General features: G+C 33.3%; 1 protein-coding gene across 8 annotated transcripts in view; it reads right to left on the bottom strand.

Annotated features, from left to right (window-relative positions):
- Window positions 1–22,225, bottom strand: part of LOC121371658 (spectrin beta chain-like) — a 93,544-nt gene that overhangs the window by 59,274 nt on the left and 12,045 nt on the right. For all 8 annotated transcript variants that reach the window (XM_041497709.1, XM_041497710.1, XM_041497715.1 and 5 more), the window contains exons 3-8: window positions 11,826–11,977; window positions 11,160–11,333; window positions 9,621–9,793; window positions 2,785–2,900; window positions 1,459–1,571; window positions 938–1,125 (exon numbers count right to left, since the gene is read on the bottom strand). In XM_041497709.1, coding sequence (XP_041353643.1) covers window positions 938–1,125; window positions 1,459–1,571; window positions 2,785–2,900; window positions 9,621–9,793; window positions 11,160–11,333; window positions 11,826–11,977 — 916 coding nt within the window. The remainder of the gene's footprint in view (window positions 1–937; window positions 1,126–1,458; window positions 1,572–2,784; window positions 2,901–9,620; window positions 9,794–11,159; window positions 11,334–11,825; window positions 11,978–22,225) is intronic.

The following is a 22,225-nucleotide window of genomic DNA, read 5'->3' as shown; positions in this document are numbered from 1 at the left end:
GAGGTATTATGCCAGAGACATGATAGGAAAGATGTTTATTAAAAACAAATCTGCCAAATTTTCAACAAATCTCTACCCAGGTGTAGGCAATAATCATTGCTAATGAAAAATGGGAGAAGTTTAATAAAAATAGGCAAAATGAACATATTTTGTGATGTTTTGTCATGTTCTGCATTCATTCTGAAAGGTTCTGAATTATATACTCTGTTCAAATTGAAATATTTAGTACTTCTGGTAATAAAATTTAAGCAAAACATTTGAATATTTTCATTAAAAACATGACAGTATTAACTGATAATTAACATGTCATTATGCTAAAATTAAAATAATAATTAGTGTCTTCTGGTACTACTGAAATGAATCTGGCCAAGAACCAACAGCACTTCGACTGGTACACTTGCAAACTGTGATACAGGTGGTGTTGTACTGGTTCGGGCCAAAGTAAAAGAATGGTCTGTAACGGTATAAGTGAGCTGTGACATAAAACAATACAGTGTCTTTAATTCTGTTGTATCATTTTCTTTTTGCAATCAGATTAGATCCAAAATATGATAGCGACTTTGATTTCTCACTACTGCTAATAACTTTATCAACTTTTGGCAGAAAAACCAACCATTTTACTGGCTAGATTAGGACTTGCCCAGGTGTGTTATAATGGTAGGACAGACATGAATTTTAAAATATAACACACACTTCAGTACACGTGTCTATGTTATACAAATATATAGTGCTTTTTCTAGGCAGATCAGATTTAGTGGTGAACTCAATATAAATGACATTCCCCTCGGTCTACATACTATTTTTATGACCCCTTGAGGAACTTCAATCCCAAATATAAAGCAGATGTGTACATGTGTTTATAAACAAATATGTTTATGTATTAGAATGTTGTTTTGTCTTTCAGGATTTCTTTCACAGACTATTAACAGTGACTCACTTGGGAGGTTTTTCCACTACACGGTAGGTGCTGAAGGCTGCTAATTGTTGCTGTACGCCAGTGAGGGAGTTGGCAAACTGTCGGTCATTCAGAATGACAATTGTCTGCTCTATCCATTCCAACAAGTCTGAAGTCAAACCTTCATATTCTTCAACCATTTTCTCAGAGTCTAGGGCATTGTCAATTACCTGAAACAAAATATTCAGGCAACTATAATCTTACCAAAGTTTTACTTAAACAGAAACAAGGAGAAATATAATATTAAACCATTAGATTATGATAATATATCAACCACTGTAATTAAGAAAATGTCCACGGCAAAAACAAACATGCCATTGAAAAAAGAACCTGACTATAGTCCAATGCAAGAAAGTGCAGGGGTTGTATATGCACAAAAATAAATTTCACAAAAATTTATAAAAACTTGTTTTCAGGTCGGTTATTTTTTAAAAACAAATAAAAACCTGCTAACTTAACCCAACAAATGGACCCAAGCTGTTTAAGTGTATAAAAATACCTACCTTCCCAATACGCTTCCCGTGGACCGAGTCAGCTTTCATCTTTGAAAAGTAATGGTAGTATGTAACCACATATGTGATGATCGACTTCTCATCAGGGTATTCCACATTGACATCTGCAAGATATTTTTGACATTCATTATGATCATAAATACATACATTTATTTTCAACATAATGACTTAATTTGATACATTATGATAAAAAAAAACAAGAACAAGTAACTGGTAAATTCCAATTTTGGGACAACCTATTCCTTTTCCCTCCGATTATCGACATCTGAATTACCTTACATGTCGAGCACCCCCCACTATTGATGAATTTGGTCAGTAATACATAACACTGCAAGAATGACGATTAAAATAGACTGCTAAGACTGCAAGGCAGAGACCCGATATGTACAAACAAAAGCGTATGTATCACTAAGATCCTATCAGTATTAAGCAAACATCTTTCTTTTGCTATAGAACTTAAGAAAAACTATTCTTGCTGCACATCTAAAATAAGATTATTTCGATTCACTCTTTTTATTTATTTACTGTTAAAATCTATAAGTGTTTGTAAAGCAATACTGTATTACATCAATCCTTGCATTTCAGAAGTAATTTTTTAACACTTTCTTAACCTTTTGATTACTGCAGGCGAGATATCTCGCCCAACGTCACACCAGTCGACATTCTGTACACTGTATACACTGCATTCCCTAATTCATATTTTCCGCCATTTTGCACACGACACTCACCGGAAGCGATTTATTAACAGGAAACAAAAGACAACTCTTGGTCTTTAGATTTAAGTTTTTCAAAAGAAAATACCTTGGAATTTTGAGATGAAAAAGTGGTTTCGGCAAATATTTTCGCTTGACAACAATGGTGGCACGTCACGGTCATTTTCAGGGATCGATAGCTGATTGTGACAGCTAATTTGATAATAAATTTGATCATTTTACCAATAATGAAAATCACCATATATTGGGATATGAATCGTAGTTTGTTTTTAAAACAAAATTCTGGTCAGAAAGCCACTGTTATTGGGAATAATGGACATAAATACTGGACAGATGACCACAAATGCCCGTAAGTAAACGTGATCTTTTTGATTTTTTGCCCAATTTTAATCAGCAATAACTGATCTAAAATATCATAAAAATTTGAAAAATACACGAAAATAATACTTACCAATTCAAATATGAACTTTATTTTATGTATTCATGAAACATTTAAGTGAATATATGTGAGTAAAAATTATAAACTTGTAGCCACTCAACATGTTTTTTGTCAAAAGTTAATCCAGTAGTCTAAAGGTTAAATAAGCAGCAAGAAGCTACGTACCCTCAGGATCAAGAAGCCTGGCAAGTCCCAACTTTTCCTCAGCCACAGTGAAGGCATTGTCCAGGTTGTGCATGGCGTTGGATTTCTGGAGCTTTTCATACTGAATGAGGTCAGGTCTGAAAATATATTATATTAAATTATAAATAGAATAATAACAGATATATATTTCACACAATCCATGGCATTGGTACTAATGTTCAAAACTTTAAAAAAAAATTATGTAATGCACTCAAGACCAACGTAACAGCATCCACTACAGATGTATGCGACCATACATCTCACAGAGTTCTTGCTGCTCCATTTAAGCGGGGTGGCCCGCATGCTATTGCATTTTGTCGCCCTCCTTTCACGTTCTGCCGCCTTTCTTAATTTTTCTGCGCCCCTTTTTATTTTCCCGTACCCTACTATATTTTACAGCATCCATCTCCACTATTTCCAAATGCACACTTTTTTCCACACAAAAATAATCATCAGTCTGCACACTGGACATTAAAGGAAACAAGCCGCTTTGTTTGTACGAAAAAGCAACTGACAAAAAACTTCAGTAGCTTACGAGTCAATGTAACGTAATTTAACAGTATTTTTAACAGGCTTTACTTTGTCCCATACCTATATCCATTTGTATGTTTGATACACACAATAAAAATAATATTTTATTTGAGTAATGAAAACATTTTGTTATCGATTTGGTAATCTTTGACTGAAAAAACACTTATTTGGCACCAAATTTGTCATGTGATCAGACCTGTCATTCTGTCTTTTGTTTCCACTAACTACTGTCTAATATTTTGTCTTCAATTGCAGATTTAATTGGTTGTAACTAATGAATTTTACTTTCTGTATTTCTGTTATTCTGTTTATTCAGCAATTCTTTATAAAATATTATAAACCTTTAATTTTGGGGGAATATCACCACTTATAAAAACAACGGAAGTGGTAGTGTTTATAATTAAAATCATTTATCTTGGGTGCCAAATAATATATGCACCGCCTTTCCTAAAACGAAACTTGTTGGCGATATCAAAGCGATCGATGAAGATGGAAATAAAATGAACAGATTTTTTTTTTAATCCCACCTTAGGGAATCACTTTACAAACATCTTTATTGTTTTACATATATCTTGAAATCTTTATTAAAATAATAATATTAAAACTCTGATTGGTACAGCAAAACCAAGAGTTGGCTTTATTTCTAATCAACTTTTTTTTTACCAAATAATGAGAGGCAAAATAACGAGTATGTCTTTCCACAAAAACAACCAACACATTATTGCTCTCTTTTTTTTTTTGAAAGGTGTGGTGGCGAGCGGCCGCCCTCCTTTAATTTTCACTCAGCAAGAACACCGTCTCACCAGAGAATAGAAATAAATCAGTGTTTTACTGAAGCAATCTATCAATACGTGAAAATGAATCTCCCTATAATTATATCTACATGACCCCCATCTTTTTGGTCAGTGGTAGTAAACATCTCAATATACTTAATGTATTCTGTCAGAGATGGAAATTATTTCTCAACTCCAAAACATGTGTTATCTCAATAGAGTGATGTCTTTTTCTTATCTCCCAATTCATTTTAATCAAGACATAATTATTTTTTATTGCTTAACTGAGAATATTAAATAAACCTTAAATTAATTCAACAACACATTTGCTTATTTATCTATATTACTGCCATTTTATGCCATCATTTCAACATGTGAATTTCAGGTTTTGATATAATAAGTTGAAAGTTAAAACAAATACTTTTATTTTGTCAATTTGTTTCCAAAAACCATACCATTAGTCTTTAACGTTAAGAGAAGTCAATTATTTCAGTTTTACATTTATACCCTGACAAAGCTACTAGAGAATGATTCATGTGAGGAACAGGTAAACAGAGAATTAAAAATTTCTAGGAGTATGGTTTAACCACATGCTCTACAAACAATATCAACCAGAATGTTAAAAGGGATTTGAAGAAATTATTTAGATCATTATAAATTCATATTTTAAAAAAGTTTACCACCAAAAAACAAAGTAATACAGATTTCAAAAGTATTTTTTTCTGTAAAAGGATAGTTGTGATAAAATGTGTTGGTGTATTTATGAAATTAAACATCCATTCATAAGAAAAGAATCTCTGTTTAACAATCATTTATTATGCATCAAACATGTTGTGATAATCTTCTAATTCCGTGGCCGTTGAGGAAAATTAGTGGCTTTATCTGTGGAGTGCAGTAAAGTGTATAATTGCTTGAATATAAACAAAATAGTAGCATTTTGATTGATTTGTACATTTATCTATCACCACCCTGTGTTGCAGACAGGCATGGGTACCTAATATAATTGTGTAACAATTTTGTGTCAGTAGGTCAAGAACTGTATGAAAAGATATAATTTACAATGTTTACATGCATGCATGCTCGCACGCACTCACTCACACACACTACCTTAATGGCAAATTGTTCAAGCCACTACCATAGGAGCTAACAACCAGATCTATCTATTTATCTTAAAATTCAAGATTACACCCATATTATGTAACACATGAATGAAAGCTTTGTGCCCACTGCTAACATCATAGAAAATATTAATTTACCTAGCTCAAAGAGCTATATTTGTTTGTTAAAGCTTTCAGTAAGACACGCCTGCTTACTTATTATTAGCTTTGTAGTATGGCAAGAGGTATGGTGTAAATGTCTGGCATCCTAGCAATTCCGTTTCCATGGAGACTAAAATAAACAAAGACCTGCACAGAAAGAATGGCTGCTTACAGACCAGCCAGGCTGTTTATAAGCATGTGAGCTGAAGCATGGTGCATGGTGCTGTTTATAAGCTGGTTTAGGGAGCTGAAGCATAGTGCAATTTCCCCATCTCTTTATACATGTATATAATTTATTGCAACCCCCCCCACCACCACCACCACCACCACATACACACACACACACCACCTCCACACATGCATACCCTTCCACTATGCAGCCAGTTCCTCTGCATCCAAACATTAGCAAATTACCTGGCTGCAGTTGTTTGGTTGACGGCTACATTCATACTGAGGTATTCGTCTAGGTACTAACAGATTTCACTGCTTATAAAACATAAAGCTCTTTTAACTTTAATTTTGGCTGCTCTGCTTCACTTTACCACTGTTATTTATTTTAATCCCAATCAACATGGTAAATGATAGAATTAATTTAATTTTGTTCAACAATGTAACATCCGATATTTCCACTGAAGGGCTAAACCACCATTCTCAAAAATAAGTATTTGAGTCATACTTAAAAATACTGCTGACAAGTTGGGTTTTTTTATAAACCAATAACTTGACCGTTTGAAGCATTTTTTTATTACCTGATTAATAATGACTTATCTCTAAATCCAATTAGAATCTATCATGTGAAAATAATTATTATAAATCTGGAAGGAATCTGAGTGCTAATAAAATAAAACTTAGTTCAGCAACTGTTTCTAGTTTTTTTGTAGATTATCCTTAAAATTAATTTCTGACAGACTTTAAATAACTGTTATATATTTAAAACACACAAAAAAGCATGCACACCAGAGTTATATATATATTTATTACTCATATGGGCACACATAACCGGGAAAATAAAAATCATAATTTCTCAGTGAGAAATTATGATGCATTGGTCAGTGAGAAATTATGATGCATTGGTCTAACCGGGTATTTGATTGGGTGCTTTAGGGAAATTCGGCCTATGGACGGGCACGTACTAAACCAGATGCGACATATATCGACCTTGACCGAGCAATCATAGTGCCCGAAAAACCATGATACAAACTCTTACTAACACAAACATCCATCAAAATCAGATCATTCAAGTCTCAGGACATCGCAACTTACAATCCATCAAAAGTTCAGCAAAATAACTTGGACAAAAGTAAGAGAAACTCTAAATAAAGCAAAATGCTCATCAGCATATTGATCAGAAAGGAAATGTTAGGCTGATATACAATGGTATGATGGTATTTGTGGAATACCGAGAGCTCAGCTCAAGAGAGCATGAGCTGACAAACAGTAAGTGAGTACACCTACAACACCTGTCTGTGATTAGATCAAGCAGTTAAACGCTGGCTCGGGGAGTCAACAACACAACACACACTGTTTATTCAATATTCTATGAACACTTCATTGGTCGAAGTACAAACATATCTCTATGCAGGTACAGACTATTATATACGGACAGTGTAAAACAGCCCTATGTTCTCACCACACCAGTTTGAATATGTAACCAACTTAATGCAAACAACAAGGCTGACAGCATCAAAAGGATTATCGAGTTGTGAGCTGCAATTTCCGCTATAGCTAAAAGGTCGTGAATAATAATAGCTGGGAGAAGACTGGGCAGACACAAGATGGGTTATGATTCACCTAGCCACACCAGTTTCTACGTGGATCAATGTACAAATCAATGGAAACAAGATCTAGCAGCAAAGTATCACCGTCAGTCCAATGTGCACAGATGTTCCAATCAAAGCAGAATATTTCACCAACATTAACATAAAAAAGGAATATTTATGCAGATAAATATCTTTACAAATTGTAACACATTTTTGGGGGGCTATACAACAAAGATATTATGACATTTGCTGATATATGAAATGTATTTTGAGTAATCAAATTTGTTTTATGTTAACATAATATAATAGGAAGTTATTTTATGATAATGATTACTGCTTAACAAATAAATAAATGTTTAACTACGCCCCAGCACAAAAATACACATCGGCTATTGGGTGTCAAAAAAGGCTACTTAAAGAATTTTTTTAGCACTGAAGGTTAAACGAAAATGTCTGCAACTATTCTTGGTAGAAGGACGTGAGCTCTTGTCTAGACATGCTAAACGAGTGCACTGAATGCAAAGTGGAAAGCCGTGATGTGTTTTATGTGTAAATCAATACTCATCCGAGAAATAACTGCACATTCAAGTCCCATCAATTATTAACACGCACAATCTCTGGAGGATGTATTCAGCAACAAAACCATTTGGAAGATCAACATTTCTTCAAAACATTTTTATAAATTAATATACAGGGTTGGGAATTGGTGAACTGTAAAGAGGGGTCCCGGAAATTCTTGAAATCCTAGGTTAAAATCTGTGCCATCCGACACATTTTGGAGGAAAGGACGATTAAAATGCGAGAAAACGCAATGTTCCATGAGAGGAAAACAGCTAATCAGAGAATTCCCACCCCTGAATATAACACTTGGATGGTTATTCATTTCTTTTATCTTCTGGTGGTTTTGGAGCTAACATAATATAGGTACAGTGAAATAAATTAAAAATACACAAAAAGCTAGCACACCACTCCCCCAAAAGCACTATTTAAGCAATCAAGTCCAATCAGCATTATCAAACAAATAAACTGCATCTCTCGAAATTCAAAGTCTTGTTTGAGATGAAATTGCATTGCCACTGTTATCTCTCTCAGGTAACATTAACAAATTTACATTGTGTTTTATTAGGTTCTGTCAAATTTATAACTTCCACCAGACAGAAGGTATTACTGTTTGCTAAGATCTTCTACTAAATCAATATTCACGGCAGTAAAGACATTAGTATTGGGAAACAGTTGGAATTTCATCATCGATCTGCGGTTATAATCGGTTTGCACCAACCGATCAACTTTCGATTAAACAACTGGTTAGAATTATATGAAGATAAAAGTATTTGAATTATAAGCACTATGCATCTTTTGTCATGTTCACCAGGATAAACCCGTTAAAAACATCTACTAATTTTACCGTTAATAACTATTTTAAAATATTGTTTTTGTTTATGTAAACATAAAGAACCCAAACACCAACATATTTACATCAATTTTATCATAGAACGGGAAGAACAGTTATAGTTAACAATTTCCCACACAATCGATTATGGATATTTATTATCGATCATTACATCGGTAGAGCCAAACCAATCAATTTTCAATTATAATTAATCACTGGAACATCACTAAAAGACATTCTTTGTAACTTAAATTTATAGAGATTATTATTCAAGCTTGTGTGTCGTACTGATTTTATGAAACAAGTGTCAGGATTCTTATATTGCCGGAGCGTGAGCAATACATGAATCCTGACAAGTTTTGTAAAATCAGTACGATTCACATGCAATTGAAATAATTTTTAATTATCTATAGTATACATATTATTTTTATGAATAACAAGCTAGCACCACATCATAACATTTCAAATGTAATTAGAAGAAGATGTACGAAATGATGTCATTTTGTTAAGCGATTACACAGAGCTAATACTGGAGCAGCTGCATTACAATGAAGGCGCTTCCCAAAATGACATCATTCGTTGAGCATGTGAAATCGTTATGACAAACATGTGTCATACTGGTTATATTTCTCTATCCAGAGTTCATACACCTTGGAAACAAACAAATTCCAGACCTTTTCCAAGAATTTTTTTTTTTTTCCTCCCAAGACTCACGTTACTCAATAATCAGTAAATACATCTCCCCATATTTTCAGAAAATCTTACAAAATAGACAATCTTTTTTTTGTCATATGCATTGCGCAAGTGCGTACTTCAAATCTTTGGTAAATGTCGGCAATTGTTAGTCTCGATTTCCCAAACGTTAGTGCTGAGATCGGAAAACGTCGTCAGATTCCGCTGGTTTCATGCAACCAAAATTTTCTACATGCGTCCTAAAGATGATTTTCTATACTTTTTCTAACTCGCAAAAAATTATTTTTTCCATACTTTCTCCAGGTCTGGAAAATGGATTTTCAAAATTCCATACTTTTCAAGGTTTTCCAGACTCCGTACAAACCCTGTCTATCTATCTTGAAGTATGTGGACAATACAAAACGGTACCCACCTGTGTTTGTGAATGAGAGCGTTGAAGGCAAGGCCGTCCTTCCAGCTCGTAGTGAAGTTGCGAACATTGACATTCGGGTAGCCGGCAGTCTTCATCTGGCACCACAACAGCAAAGCATCCTTGGCTGACTTGGTTTCACTGTTGTCAGTCTCTTCTATTGTAATGTCTTGAATCTGAAACATAACAACCACAGTGTCATGTTTTAAAACCATAATAATTGATGTTAAACAATGATACAAAATTGCATTCTAATTTGGGTTTTGTACCAGGGCTTCTAGATTATGGTAGCCCCACTCCCATGGCTAGTGATATTCAATGTTGGGCTAGTAAATAACTACTATTGCCATGCCCGACGGCTAGTGAATTTGTTTTTAGTCAAATGTTGCAGTTAAGTCTATTTTATAAATATAAATATGAATATCCTACCCCCACCCCAACCCCTCAAGGTTAGTGTTTTTAAGCACTATCTACCTCTTTAGGTGACATATCTGATTATTACGATTATTTAGTAAAATTGAATTAACTTAAAGTAAAGTAGGGTTAGTGAATTTTTAATCGTGGCTAGTAAAGTTTTCAAATCACTGATCCAATGGCTAGTGGATTTTATAAAAATTCTAGGTCTGTTTTTACGAACATATGTATAATATATACAGATATTTACCCTACAACTCACCCATGATATCCATGTTGTAACCCCATGTGATAATTTAGTGTATTAACCAGGTTAATAATGGTTAATAATGGTATGCAAAGGTATATGCAAATTTGTAAGGTCACTAGTTGCTGTCAATGGGTCATTTGTTTACAAACCAACAAGATCTGTATACTTGAGCGTAACGTTTCCATAAGATTTAGTTAAAATGTGTGACATCAAACTAATTTGTGCTAATCGTGATGACATCATATTACCGATGGAGATGACTTTAGTACTGTAAATTGTAATTTACTAAATATCGAATGAAAATGTTGTTTTAGAAGTGTTATATGATAAATAGAATTCGTTACTCGTGTTTTTTAAGATGTAAAATATCAACCTCGTCTAGTTAATCGGTATTTGTCTTGGCAGAGCGTTGACAAATACCGATTGACGTAGACTCGGTTGATATTTTCCATATTAACACTTGTGATGAATCCTCTCTCTCTATCTCTATCTCTATCTATCTCTCTCTCTCTCTCTATATTTTTTTTTTAATTTTAAAAAAAAAAGGAAAAAGAAAAGTGTAAATTTAGTTGAATGACATAAAGCAAATTCTTCATTCAATTGATCCTATTGCTCTAGTGGTATTACTAAATATTCACTAGCCAAGCTTTAGCACTAATACTCAGTCAATTTGGTAGCAGGTGCTCAAGATATAACCTAGGAACTTAATGAAGCCTTGGCTACAGCACTTCTCATATTTGCAGAGCATAATTCTGTGATTTAAAAACATTTAATTGAAGTTTAGATGTACAACTTCAGAACTTGGCTACATTATATCTGTAACTGTTTATATTGAGAATGTAACTTGAAAGAGTCAAAAACGCTAGTTAAGTACATACCTGGAAACGTAAGATTATGGTCCATATCAAACCTAGAGTGAGTCTGTTGCTCCCATCGACAATGTCATGAGCACCCATGTTTTCAAGATGGACCCTTTGTTCATGGAGGAAGGAAAGTGCTTTGTCAACATTTTCTAGGCAGTGAATCCTCATCTTTCCTTTGGTTGGCCGAGGCTGAAGAAGAAAAGTTAAAATTAGAAACTTCATTTCAATTACATTAAATTAATAATAAAATAAACAAACATGATATATCATCAATGTAATTATGGTAAATGTAAAGTGTTTACCATCTTTCCTACAAATATAAATACATACTCCAAAATGAAATCACCTACACGTAGATGTCAGACAAAAATTTAATGCAAATAATAGACAACAATGGTTTTTTTTAATCTAGACAAAAATAATAATCTAACATGCTAATATATTTAATTAATAAACAGACATGTTTGTGTTGACCTCTTAAACTGGAATGAACGATAAAATAGGAAAACTACTGCAGCTTACCTTATAAAACAAAATAGAACATAATGCATGGCTGCTTAAAATGTCATGCCGCTGGATAAGGATGTATACAATCTATGGTAAGTAATGTACTGAAAGCCATTAGTACAAAGCAATTGTACCAGTCTTTCTCTTGTGAACAATTACTCAGAGTAAACCTACCAGTCTTTCTCCAGACAACACCTCCAACAGTTTCATCAGCATCTTGCCATCTCGGAGATCGACATACAGATCGCTGATGCGGTTTCCAGTACGCACAAGATGCGAGTTCACCCATTTCATAAATGTTTTCTTCTGGACATTTTCTCTCTCATCTGCAATAGAACATATTTTTAATGAACCATAATCAAGAAAGTAATCATATATGTAAAATATATGTATATATATATATCATATATGTAACAAGGATGCATTTTGTATTACTGCTGTTTTTATTATTTTAAATAACTGGCATGTTTCTAGTAAAAAGAACAAATACAGGTCAAGTACCTGTAACATGTATGCACATTTAAATGACCAATACATGGTCTGACACCAGTACCTTTGAGCATAAACAAAGCAATAGACACACCATCACAAAATAAAAGCCGAAGATAAAGCATGGACTTTATTAAAAAAAAATATTCTCTGACAACCTAAGCACAGGATTTGTTTAAGTATAAAGACAATAGAGTAGCTATTTTGTGTCCTGCTACCTGCAAGTTTACCACAAACACTGATAAAGTAGTTGGTCAGATTATTAATGTTTCATCTGTAGACTACAACTTCTAGTAAAAAGAGAATGTTACATATGTTAGGCTAGGGAACTATCAGTAAGTTTTAGAATTGTGTAGCAATGACAGTTGATGAGAGAAAAAAATAAATGCACTCAGGTATTTCCATTTTTGGTAGTGTATTTAATAATGACATCTATGATTAATACTTGCCACACTTGATGGAAGCAAAATCATATTACAAATTTTATTAATGTTTCTGTAGAAATCGTGAATATCACTGAAAGTGATAATGGTTATTTAAGCTGTCCCTCACATTTCTAATTTAATTTCACCGGTGTCTCTAGCCACACGAGATTGTACCAAGTTCTAAAATTGAATCCTATCTGGGTGATCTGATTATATAGGTGTAGAAAAATCTTTCTATTTTGAGACCGCGGTGCAGGCTGACCTGGTCGTTTGATAGCTGATAACAATCAGACCTTGTTGTCTGGGTCATAGCCTGCCACTGACTGGTTTATTATCCCCCACATTAAAACTTGAATAACAAAGTTAGGATAGCAAAAAGAAATATGTTAGCTCTTGGACACTGAAAACTAAATAAAATATTTAACAAGAATGGTAAAGCTAAGAAGATATCAGAAAACATTTTGTTCAGTACCATGTCACAAATGTTGTTAATCGTAATTTTGAAAACCAAATATTCCATGGATATGCATCAGCATAAAGGATAAAGGTTATGCAAGCATATTGTTACTGTTTTTAACATAATCCTTATACCTATATAAATTATCTGTTTATTTGTGAGCTAAGATTTCTCTTTTGTACAAGCATTGTCCTTCCACCTAAAAAGGCAAGGTCTGAACCAGATCAACAAAACAGGCACAGCCCTCCCCTGTCAACATGTATTTATTATTATAGACAATTGACAAAGTGGTGTCTGCAGACATAAATTATCTCCTTTCAAACAAGTGCACTGTAGTGCAATGTGTTTTTTCTGTGAATATTTGTCACATGATATTTGCACACTTTTTTTGTGCATGGTGCAGTGTGTATGGAGTTTGATTGTGCTAATATTTATAATTTTTAAAAACAAAGCAAAATGCAAAAATACATTTACTGTATTATGCACCTATGTGGAAAGAGATGTTCCTTTCCCATTAGTGTTTGTACAGTGAAACTCCACCCAAATTCTAAAACGACAGACACTTCAAGGCCGGAATATTTCCGTAAAATCTCCATAGCAAAACTACTCTGGTAATAAGAGTTAATGATCACCCCCACCCCACTATTATTACTACAGATTATAACCAGTAAAATCAGAGTTCACCCCACCCCACTATTATTACTACAGATTATAACCAGTAAAATCAGAGTTCACCCCACCCCACTATTATTACTACAGATTATAACCAGTAAAATCAGAGTTCACCCCACCCCACTATTATTACTACAGATTATAACCAGTAAAATCAGAGTTCACCCCACCCCACTATTATTACTACAGATTATAACCAGTAAAATTAGACTCAATGGTTTTGACCATATAAATGCAACTACAAAATTAGCCTAAATATCCAGTCAACATTCTTTGCACCCATGCTTTGGCTTTGTACACATAGATCTTACAGTAATTTCACTTGAAATCCATATTTCGTAAAAGGTAAAAAAAAATAATCACAAGATTTTTTTAACACATTCAGATGCATTAGTAATGTTCAAACAAAACATTTTCAATAGCAATTTTGCACTGGAAGTTTTCCAGCATTATTACAATGAAAACGTCATGTACCCAGTGTATGGTTATTATTAGGAGATGAAAAGTGACATCACAGGAATACTGACGTCATTCAAATTCAAAATTAGCTATATTATTACAATGCTTCGGCACATTAAAATAAAAACAGTGCCACATTAAAATAAAAACAGGTCTACTAATCTTTCCCCTTGTCAAAATTCTATAATAAGCAGACAATGCTGTTTACAGGTCGGTATGTTTTTATTTTTCATAATTCTGGACAAAATATTAAGTTTAAGTTTTAAAAGATGAAAGAAATAAAAAGTACCTTTTGTTAAATATGTCATCAAAAAATTACCGTTGAATATGTTTTATTTATTGTGTACAAGCCAAAACAAGGGTGAGGAAAGTGTCTGTCGTCAACTATAATAGCCGGATTTCATTGTAAGTTTTACTAATCTGAACTAAAAAAAAATTGTGAAGTTAAAGACATGTAAACATTATAAATTTTGCCTTTTGCAACAAAACCTAAAAATGAAAAGCATTACAATTAACGGTAATGTAATGGCTACAAGCTGAACTGTCTGTCTACATTATGACACTCTGGCATATAGAGATGATTTTCTCTGATGAGCTATTTCCTGCTAGGGTCATCATGGTCAAAGCTGTACCTTTTCCCACAGATGAATGGATATCTAACTAAATGAAATCGCATCACATTCCCTAAACAATCTTGCTTCGGTTATTATATAAAATATAGACCACCTCTTTCTTGAAAGAAGATAAATATCCCAAGTATCAGTTACATTAATATGTCAGAAATGAGATAAACAAGAAGAAGATAAGTAAAGGTGCTGAGATTTATGTAGTACACATAATATCTATTTTATTTGGAAATGAAAACTGCATGTACCTGTAAATTATTTTAATTAATTTCACATTGATCTTTATTTGAATAAAACTTAAAATTTAATGTGTGTGCTTTTGACTAGCAGACATATTTTAAATGTTAAAAAAACAAAAACAAGACTAACATTATTTTAGTTCTATATAATTATGCGGTACAAATCAATGAACTTAAAGTAACTACAATCTAATTTAAAAACAAAACCCCCAAAAACATCAACGTATCAATATAATTATGTAAATGTATTTCACCTGATAACTGTCTTATTTTTCCTTTGATAAATCGTTCCGCAAGCTGGCAAGTTACACTTTCCATTGTTCTTTTTAAAACAATTGAATAATATGTACATAACCGCAATGTTGCTCCTCAATATCGAGGACTCACATGACAAAAAACAATACACAACTATTTTTCAGCAAAGGAAATGATTTTGTTTTCTTTGATTAATATTCCGTTCATCTCGATTTAAAAGAATTCCAAAAGTAAATTCTGATCATACTAAATTCTGCAAAATATTACATTGAATAACGTAATGGAGCTAAACAAAACAACACTGTTGGTATTGACTGTTTGCTCCATCAGCTGTACCATCCATCATATTAACACACAATTAATGTTCCTGTTGATACACTGTCACCTCCATTTGAAAGCCAAAAGCAACATTTACCGTTAAGATCAGGCTGAAACTGTTTAAGTTCAACTCCTTAATTATTTTAAACAATGAAGGCATGGTGGAAGTAAACTTCCTGGAACAACATATTAAGTGGTGCACTTCCTTTCTCGATTACTCAAGCACCCTCCTTTCTCAATTAATAGTTACTTTCCTCAGATAACATCTTGTCAATTGTTTAAAAAAATTTCACTTACATATTTTAATTTTAATTTGGTGTCTATTTTTAACTACTAGTATAAAACATTCTCTTCCCAATAGGTATCAAACATTAATCTAGTACTTGGTAAATAAAGATTGTTTATATGGTGTATTCTTAACTGACCACTAAAAGAATTCTTTTCTTTTCTTTTTTCTTTTTTGTTTAAAAGTTATTTTATTTTATGTAGGTTTTTTTTATTACTACATGGCTGATGTATTATATTTGTCCATAGTAACAAATCAAATGTGTTTTTGGAAACAAGATTAGCGGATGTGTAATTTAAAAAATACAAAACATGGCATTAAAAAGACTAATTATTTTCAGCAGAAAAATAAACAAGATATTATTTAAATATAATTTTAATCAGATTGTTATTTTGTCTTTGAAATTTTAGTCTTTGATCAGTAGAAAAATCAAATGCTTGATGTTTTTGTACAACTACACTTTCAAGAATTTAGATTTGTAGTTTATATTAATGGAATAGTGGAGTTTTTGTTTAACGACACCACTAGATTACATTGACTAATTAATCACCAGTTTGATAATTCTGACACTGTCTTTAGAGAAACTTGAGTGGGATTTAGCTGTCAGTTAAGTGCTTGTTTGAGATGCTTGTGTTGCAGGATCAAACCATCTTCGTGGATCCATTCAACTTTTAGTTTTTTCTTGTTCCAACCAGTACACCATAACTAGTCAAAAGCCACGGTATGTGCTTTCCTGTCTGTGGGAAAGTGCATATAAAAGATCCCTTGCTGCATTAGGAAAAATGCAGTGGGTTTCCTCTAATAATAGTTATTATTTTTTCAGGCAGAGATTTCCTCTCAAGATAGTTGTATTTCTTAGGCTGGCATTTCCCAGTCTCCAACAGTGTCCATATAGATTTCCTAAGTTGTGTTTTGTCAAAGTTCAAAATAAACACACCACATAGATACAGACAGCACTACTGGCAGACTTTTAATACTGCAATGGACGAAGCAACATCAGCTGATTGCAAGACTGGTAAATCAATGCATATAGCTCGTGACCAGCCAAAGTAATATCTTTCCTAGAGTGTGTCAGATTCAAAAAATCAATAAGCGAGGTTACTGGCAGCCTTATTTTTGTATTTAATGTTGTCGAAAAATAGCCAAGCCTACTCTTCTTTCTTTTTTTAGAGTATGTTCACAACCAAACAAAGCTCTTCAATATTAATCATTATGTTTTGTGTTCAATAACAATGATAACATACTGACATCTTCTAGGAACGAACTTGCCAAAAGCACACAGCTGGAATGGGCAGGTTTCCAAATAAATTTGTTTCAATATATCACATTACGATTTGTTATGCATGTTTTTGAGATATAAATGATACAAATCTAAAGTGTGAGAAAACAAAAAAGATTCAGACTATATATATATATATATATATATATATATATATATATATATATATATATATATATATATATATGGGAAGAAATGATTATTGTTGGAAATATGTGTGGCTGCACTGGACAAAAGAAACTGTAAAATGATAAATGTTGGGGGGAAAAAAGGCTTCTTTTTTCATGTTCTGTTCATCTACATCACATTTTCAACTTATTGGAATGCCATCAAGCACTATCTATTTTATATTCTAGTAGAAATAGACTTTGTTACAGAACACAACAAAATAAATGTTTATTCAGAAAGTGTGGTTCGAACTAGATAAGTTATTCCCCTTGTTTCATTCCTTCAATTCAGTTATTTCGTAAACATTTGGGACAAAAATGAATTGTATTATTATTAAGTTATACTGAACAGTAGATATTTTCATTCCATACACAAAAACAATATTATGACAGGAAACAATATACAATACCAAGTTGTTGATCATGGTCTTTGATAACAACCCAAAACAGTTACAAATTGATTAACCTCTTCACTTCATGTCAGTTAACAAAATAACTACTGTATTGTTATCATCAAAAGCATGTAACCATTGTTGGTGATCAGTTAATCACCAGCAAAACAATCACACAAATGTTTTTCAGAACAGTCTCTTGTATACTCCTTAAATTTACTTTAGCATCATAATTTTGCATGGCCTCACAAAATTCAATAATATTTTATTCTCGCTAACACTTCCTCATTTACAGTATACAATTAAAGTATTATTGTAAATAAATTACCTCACTGAAAACAAACTTTATTAATTTGGCATCCAGTCATTGGAATGCAGTTTTTTCTGACCTAGTTGTTTGTTATCATCAACTCTGAAGTCACTTACTGCATTCCCACCACACTTAATTCAGTCTGTCCCTACAGCTTGTCATTACAATAAACAGGGTCACCCATTTCACATTTTCTCATTCCCTGGCCACATCCTATCATCTTTAACTCTCCTACCGTCTCATCAGTTACAATTCAATATATGCCAGCTGCCTCTACGTAAAACTTGTACATGTAAAAAGAAATGGGACTATATTTAATGTTGCTTATAAATATTAATGGCTTTTTGGAGTCAACTAGAAAGACCAGTGAATAACGCAGCGAGCTTGACTGGTTGCTGTAGTGAACAGATCCAGGACCTACATGCAGCACTAGTTTAACAGCCCCTGTTGATTGAGTGGCAAGCTGTCATCAGGTTTTCAACAGGCTACATTTCTGCTACACCCATAGTGTTGACACAAAAGAAATAGTCCAGTATGAATTTTAACATGCATGCATTGGCAACTAATATATTTAATATATGTATCTGATGTCAAGTATAGAATACCTTAAGGGCAATCCTGTATCAAATAAAAAAATCTGGTAGTCACTAGATGTATATGAATAGTTAGCAATTTTATTCAAATGTTATTAAATTCATACTATTATTAACACTGTGGTGGTTTTACCATCATAAATAATGGATAGGTTACTCAGTAGACATTAATATTATCATAAATATTTCATACATACAGTTAACACCATATCTTTTAACTTTCAAATAACAAAATAATCTGACATAAAAGCTCAATTTACTATAAATTCTGGCTGTTCTAATTCTCGAGCTGTTAAAATAACAATTCATATAGCACACAAGCAACAGGCTGAGCTGACTCATCCATTTGTTATGTGAGTGTGTGTGCAAACTATAGTTTGTTCCACATTTCATGACTCACACACTGGCAGATATATAGCTTTAGCATGAACTGTGGGAATGAATAATCATTTAGAAACAACCAAGCATTCCATAAAAAAAAAGTGGACCCATCTAACTGTCAACACAATTTAAAATGTGCTAGGATAAGTGGATTAATCTACTATCAACTGCTAAATTAAACAGCTCATGAATATATTTGATACAATCCATCCTACTGCATATTTGTTTTGCTTTTCATTTTCCTTCAAGGAAGGAGCCTGCTAAAAAGTTTAGTCAGGATAAACCACCAATTTTTTTTTTAGAACACTTATATTTAGAACAGATATAGTCTAACCAACCAACTGTAGACAAATTTATCGAACCGCATAACTTTCTTGATACACGATTATAAAAATGTGTTACTCAGACACTGCCATTCAAAGTTTGTAGCCGACATTGGGTCAATATAGGATGCTAATATTGTTATTGTCCTGAGCAGAACACATACATGACCACGCACTAATGAAGCCAGTGTAATATTTATAAAGCTACTCTTCAGGACCACACTGTTTGAGTATGGACTCCACAGAGCATGCAGTGTTTGGCCAGTCTGATAGCAAGCCCGGTGGCAGGGATACCAGTGCTGTATGTTGCAGAAATCAATATCTATTATTACTGGCCATTAGCAATACCCAGATGACATGTTGCTGTGACTCACGTGCTACATAGCAGGCAGTCATTATGATGTGGAAACCACCGTCTCATGTTACTGGCAGTTGAATGCAAGGTGTAAACAGCATAAATTAGACAAATGACTGTATGCTCTAGATGGTGTCAACAGGACAAAACAGTTACCTTCGGAATCAAGCAATAAACTATAGTCAAACTAGCTGAAGGGGCAGGATTTAGCTCAGTCGGTTGAGCGCTCGCCTTAGATGCTTGAATTGCATGATCGAATCACCTCAGTGGATCCATTCAATTAATTGGGTGTTTTCTCGTTCCAACCATTGCATCACAACTGGTCAAAGGCCACGGTGTGTGCTTTTCTGTCTGTAGGAAAGTGTATATAAAAGATCCCTTGCTGGTAATGGAAAAATGTAGCAGCTTTCCTCTGATGACTACAAGTCAGAATTACCAAATGTTTGACATACAATAGCCAATGATTAATTAATCAATGTGCTCTAGTGGTGTCATTAAACAAAATAAACTTTTAACTAGCTGAAAGCTTATTTAATAGGACAAACCCAGTTTGTTTTACTATGTTTCACTGTTTAACTTTAAGGCCATATTAAGAATGGAGCCTATGTTCCAATATTTTCTCCATTTAACTGTTTGCAACATAGAAACACAACACAAGACAAAATGGTGTTGAAAATGACCAAACTAATCCTTTCAGTGATGGTTGATTTTTCTGTCACATTTGGAACCGACATAGGGACTGGGTGTGTTCTTAGCACAAGAATACAATTAAAATCCAGTCAGGGCCTTTAACAGTTCAACTACCCGTGGCCCACATCTCCTGAGCTTAGCTTCACTTGAGGGGGAAGTATGTAGTAGTGTTGGTATAAAGTGCTCCTACAGACAATAGATTGTGGGAATTTTGCTTTTAGCTCAGTTGGTAATGTGCTGGACTATAATTATTCTGAGAGTATGTGGTTCAAATCCCCTTAGTCAGGGTTTCTGCCAGAAAGAAACTTTTGGGTACGGAATTGAATACTGTAAATCATGAAATTATGCGAGCAAGTAATTAATGCGAAAAATGCGGCGAAGACATCGACGCAATAATAACTTGACGCATTTTGTTTAGTCTCATTCCCAATACAAAAAAATGTGCAGGATTTTACTATAATACTTCTAAATAAAATAAAACTTTTATAATATAAAGATGAAACAAAATACAATAATTTTTTTTGGTTAAATGTCGTTTTGTGAATACTTCAAGAATCTTTCTTTCGTTTCGATGTTGCCATTCTATTTTCACTTTCCTGGAATATCATAGCAGTTATATAATACCAGTGATGTTCCAAATGTTTTGTTTTTAAAAAGTTAATTTTGCGATGTGAGTATTTTTTAAATTTTCTTACACTTCTGGATTACTGTATACATTTACACCGTTTTGAACATTTGTAAAATTATCATCAACAAATTTTATTACTAAATATATTCCTTTAAAAATGAAACAGTAGAAAATTATATAACCGCAACCAACAACCCGTGCATATTTCTTCAAACCATTTGGCTCGACTATACATGGCATTTTAAGTTAAGACTGGTCGCAAGTTGTCACTGTTGCAATATATCGCATTTGTTAACGTCTATTCCTGTGCTGCGCATCAAATGTGTAAAATCAGTATAAAACATTTGTTAGAATAATACGTCTGCGTTCGCGTGAAATATTGTGCCCTGTAATAGCGACCCGTTTACCTTTTATTCCTACTGGTGGATTAATTAGAAGCAATCACCACACAAAAGTGCGAGGCATACCCTTAACAATAAGGTGTAGTTATACTAATTACACTACTTTAAGTAATTAGGGCTTCCTTGTCGACACACCATGCGATTAGCTTCAGATTATGTAGTAGCTGTCAAAACAACTACTGACTTCTTTTAACATGAAAGATGAAGCCCAAACAATATAATAAGAACACAACTGTGGTTTTTAATGTGATGTGGACGTTTGCCCGACGCATTAATAAAAATACGCATTTTTGTTCACTCATGTACGGACGCAATAATATCATGACGCATTAATTTCATGATTTACAGTATTTACAATGTGTGTCCTGAATGCAACCAGTCGACGGGGTGGGGTGGGGTGGTGGGGGGGGAGGGTGGAGAAAATGGGTTATGTTTAGTGTTAAGAAAATCATACAGTAATGATGTCATTAATTTTGTCAAAGGTTAACTTAAAAAAATTAAATCTGCAATATTCGTTTTACCCTCTGGCAGAAACCCTGCTTTAGTGGATGTTGATTTTTCTGTTACACTTAATTTCATAGTTACTCATTCATATGATTATGACGGGTTCACTAAACTGGATTTGAAATTGACTAAAGACATCAGCAGGAAATTAGTCACAGCTAACTCTATTCAAGAGACTATGACTATGAAAAACAGTATTAGTAAATCAGATTTCTTCTCTGCCATTCTAACACAGAATACCATCTCATATAAATTTACTGGACCCAAAATACCCTGAAATATGTTTACATGAAGAGTAAATGATGCATAGATTTATGAGGACAAT

This window comes from Gigantopelta aegis, chromosome 4 (assembly GCF_016097555.1).
Source record: "Gigantopelta aegis isolate Gae_Host chromosome 4, Gae_host_genome, whole genome shotgun sequence".
NCBI classification, from domain to species: domain Eukaryota; kingdom Metazoa; phylum Mollusca; class Gastropoda; order Neomphalida; family Peltospiridae; genus Gigantopelta; species Gigantopelta aegis.
Note: the sequence above shows the minus strand (reverse complement) of the source record. Positions and strands in the feature narration are given on the sequence as shown.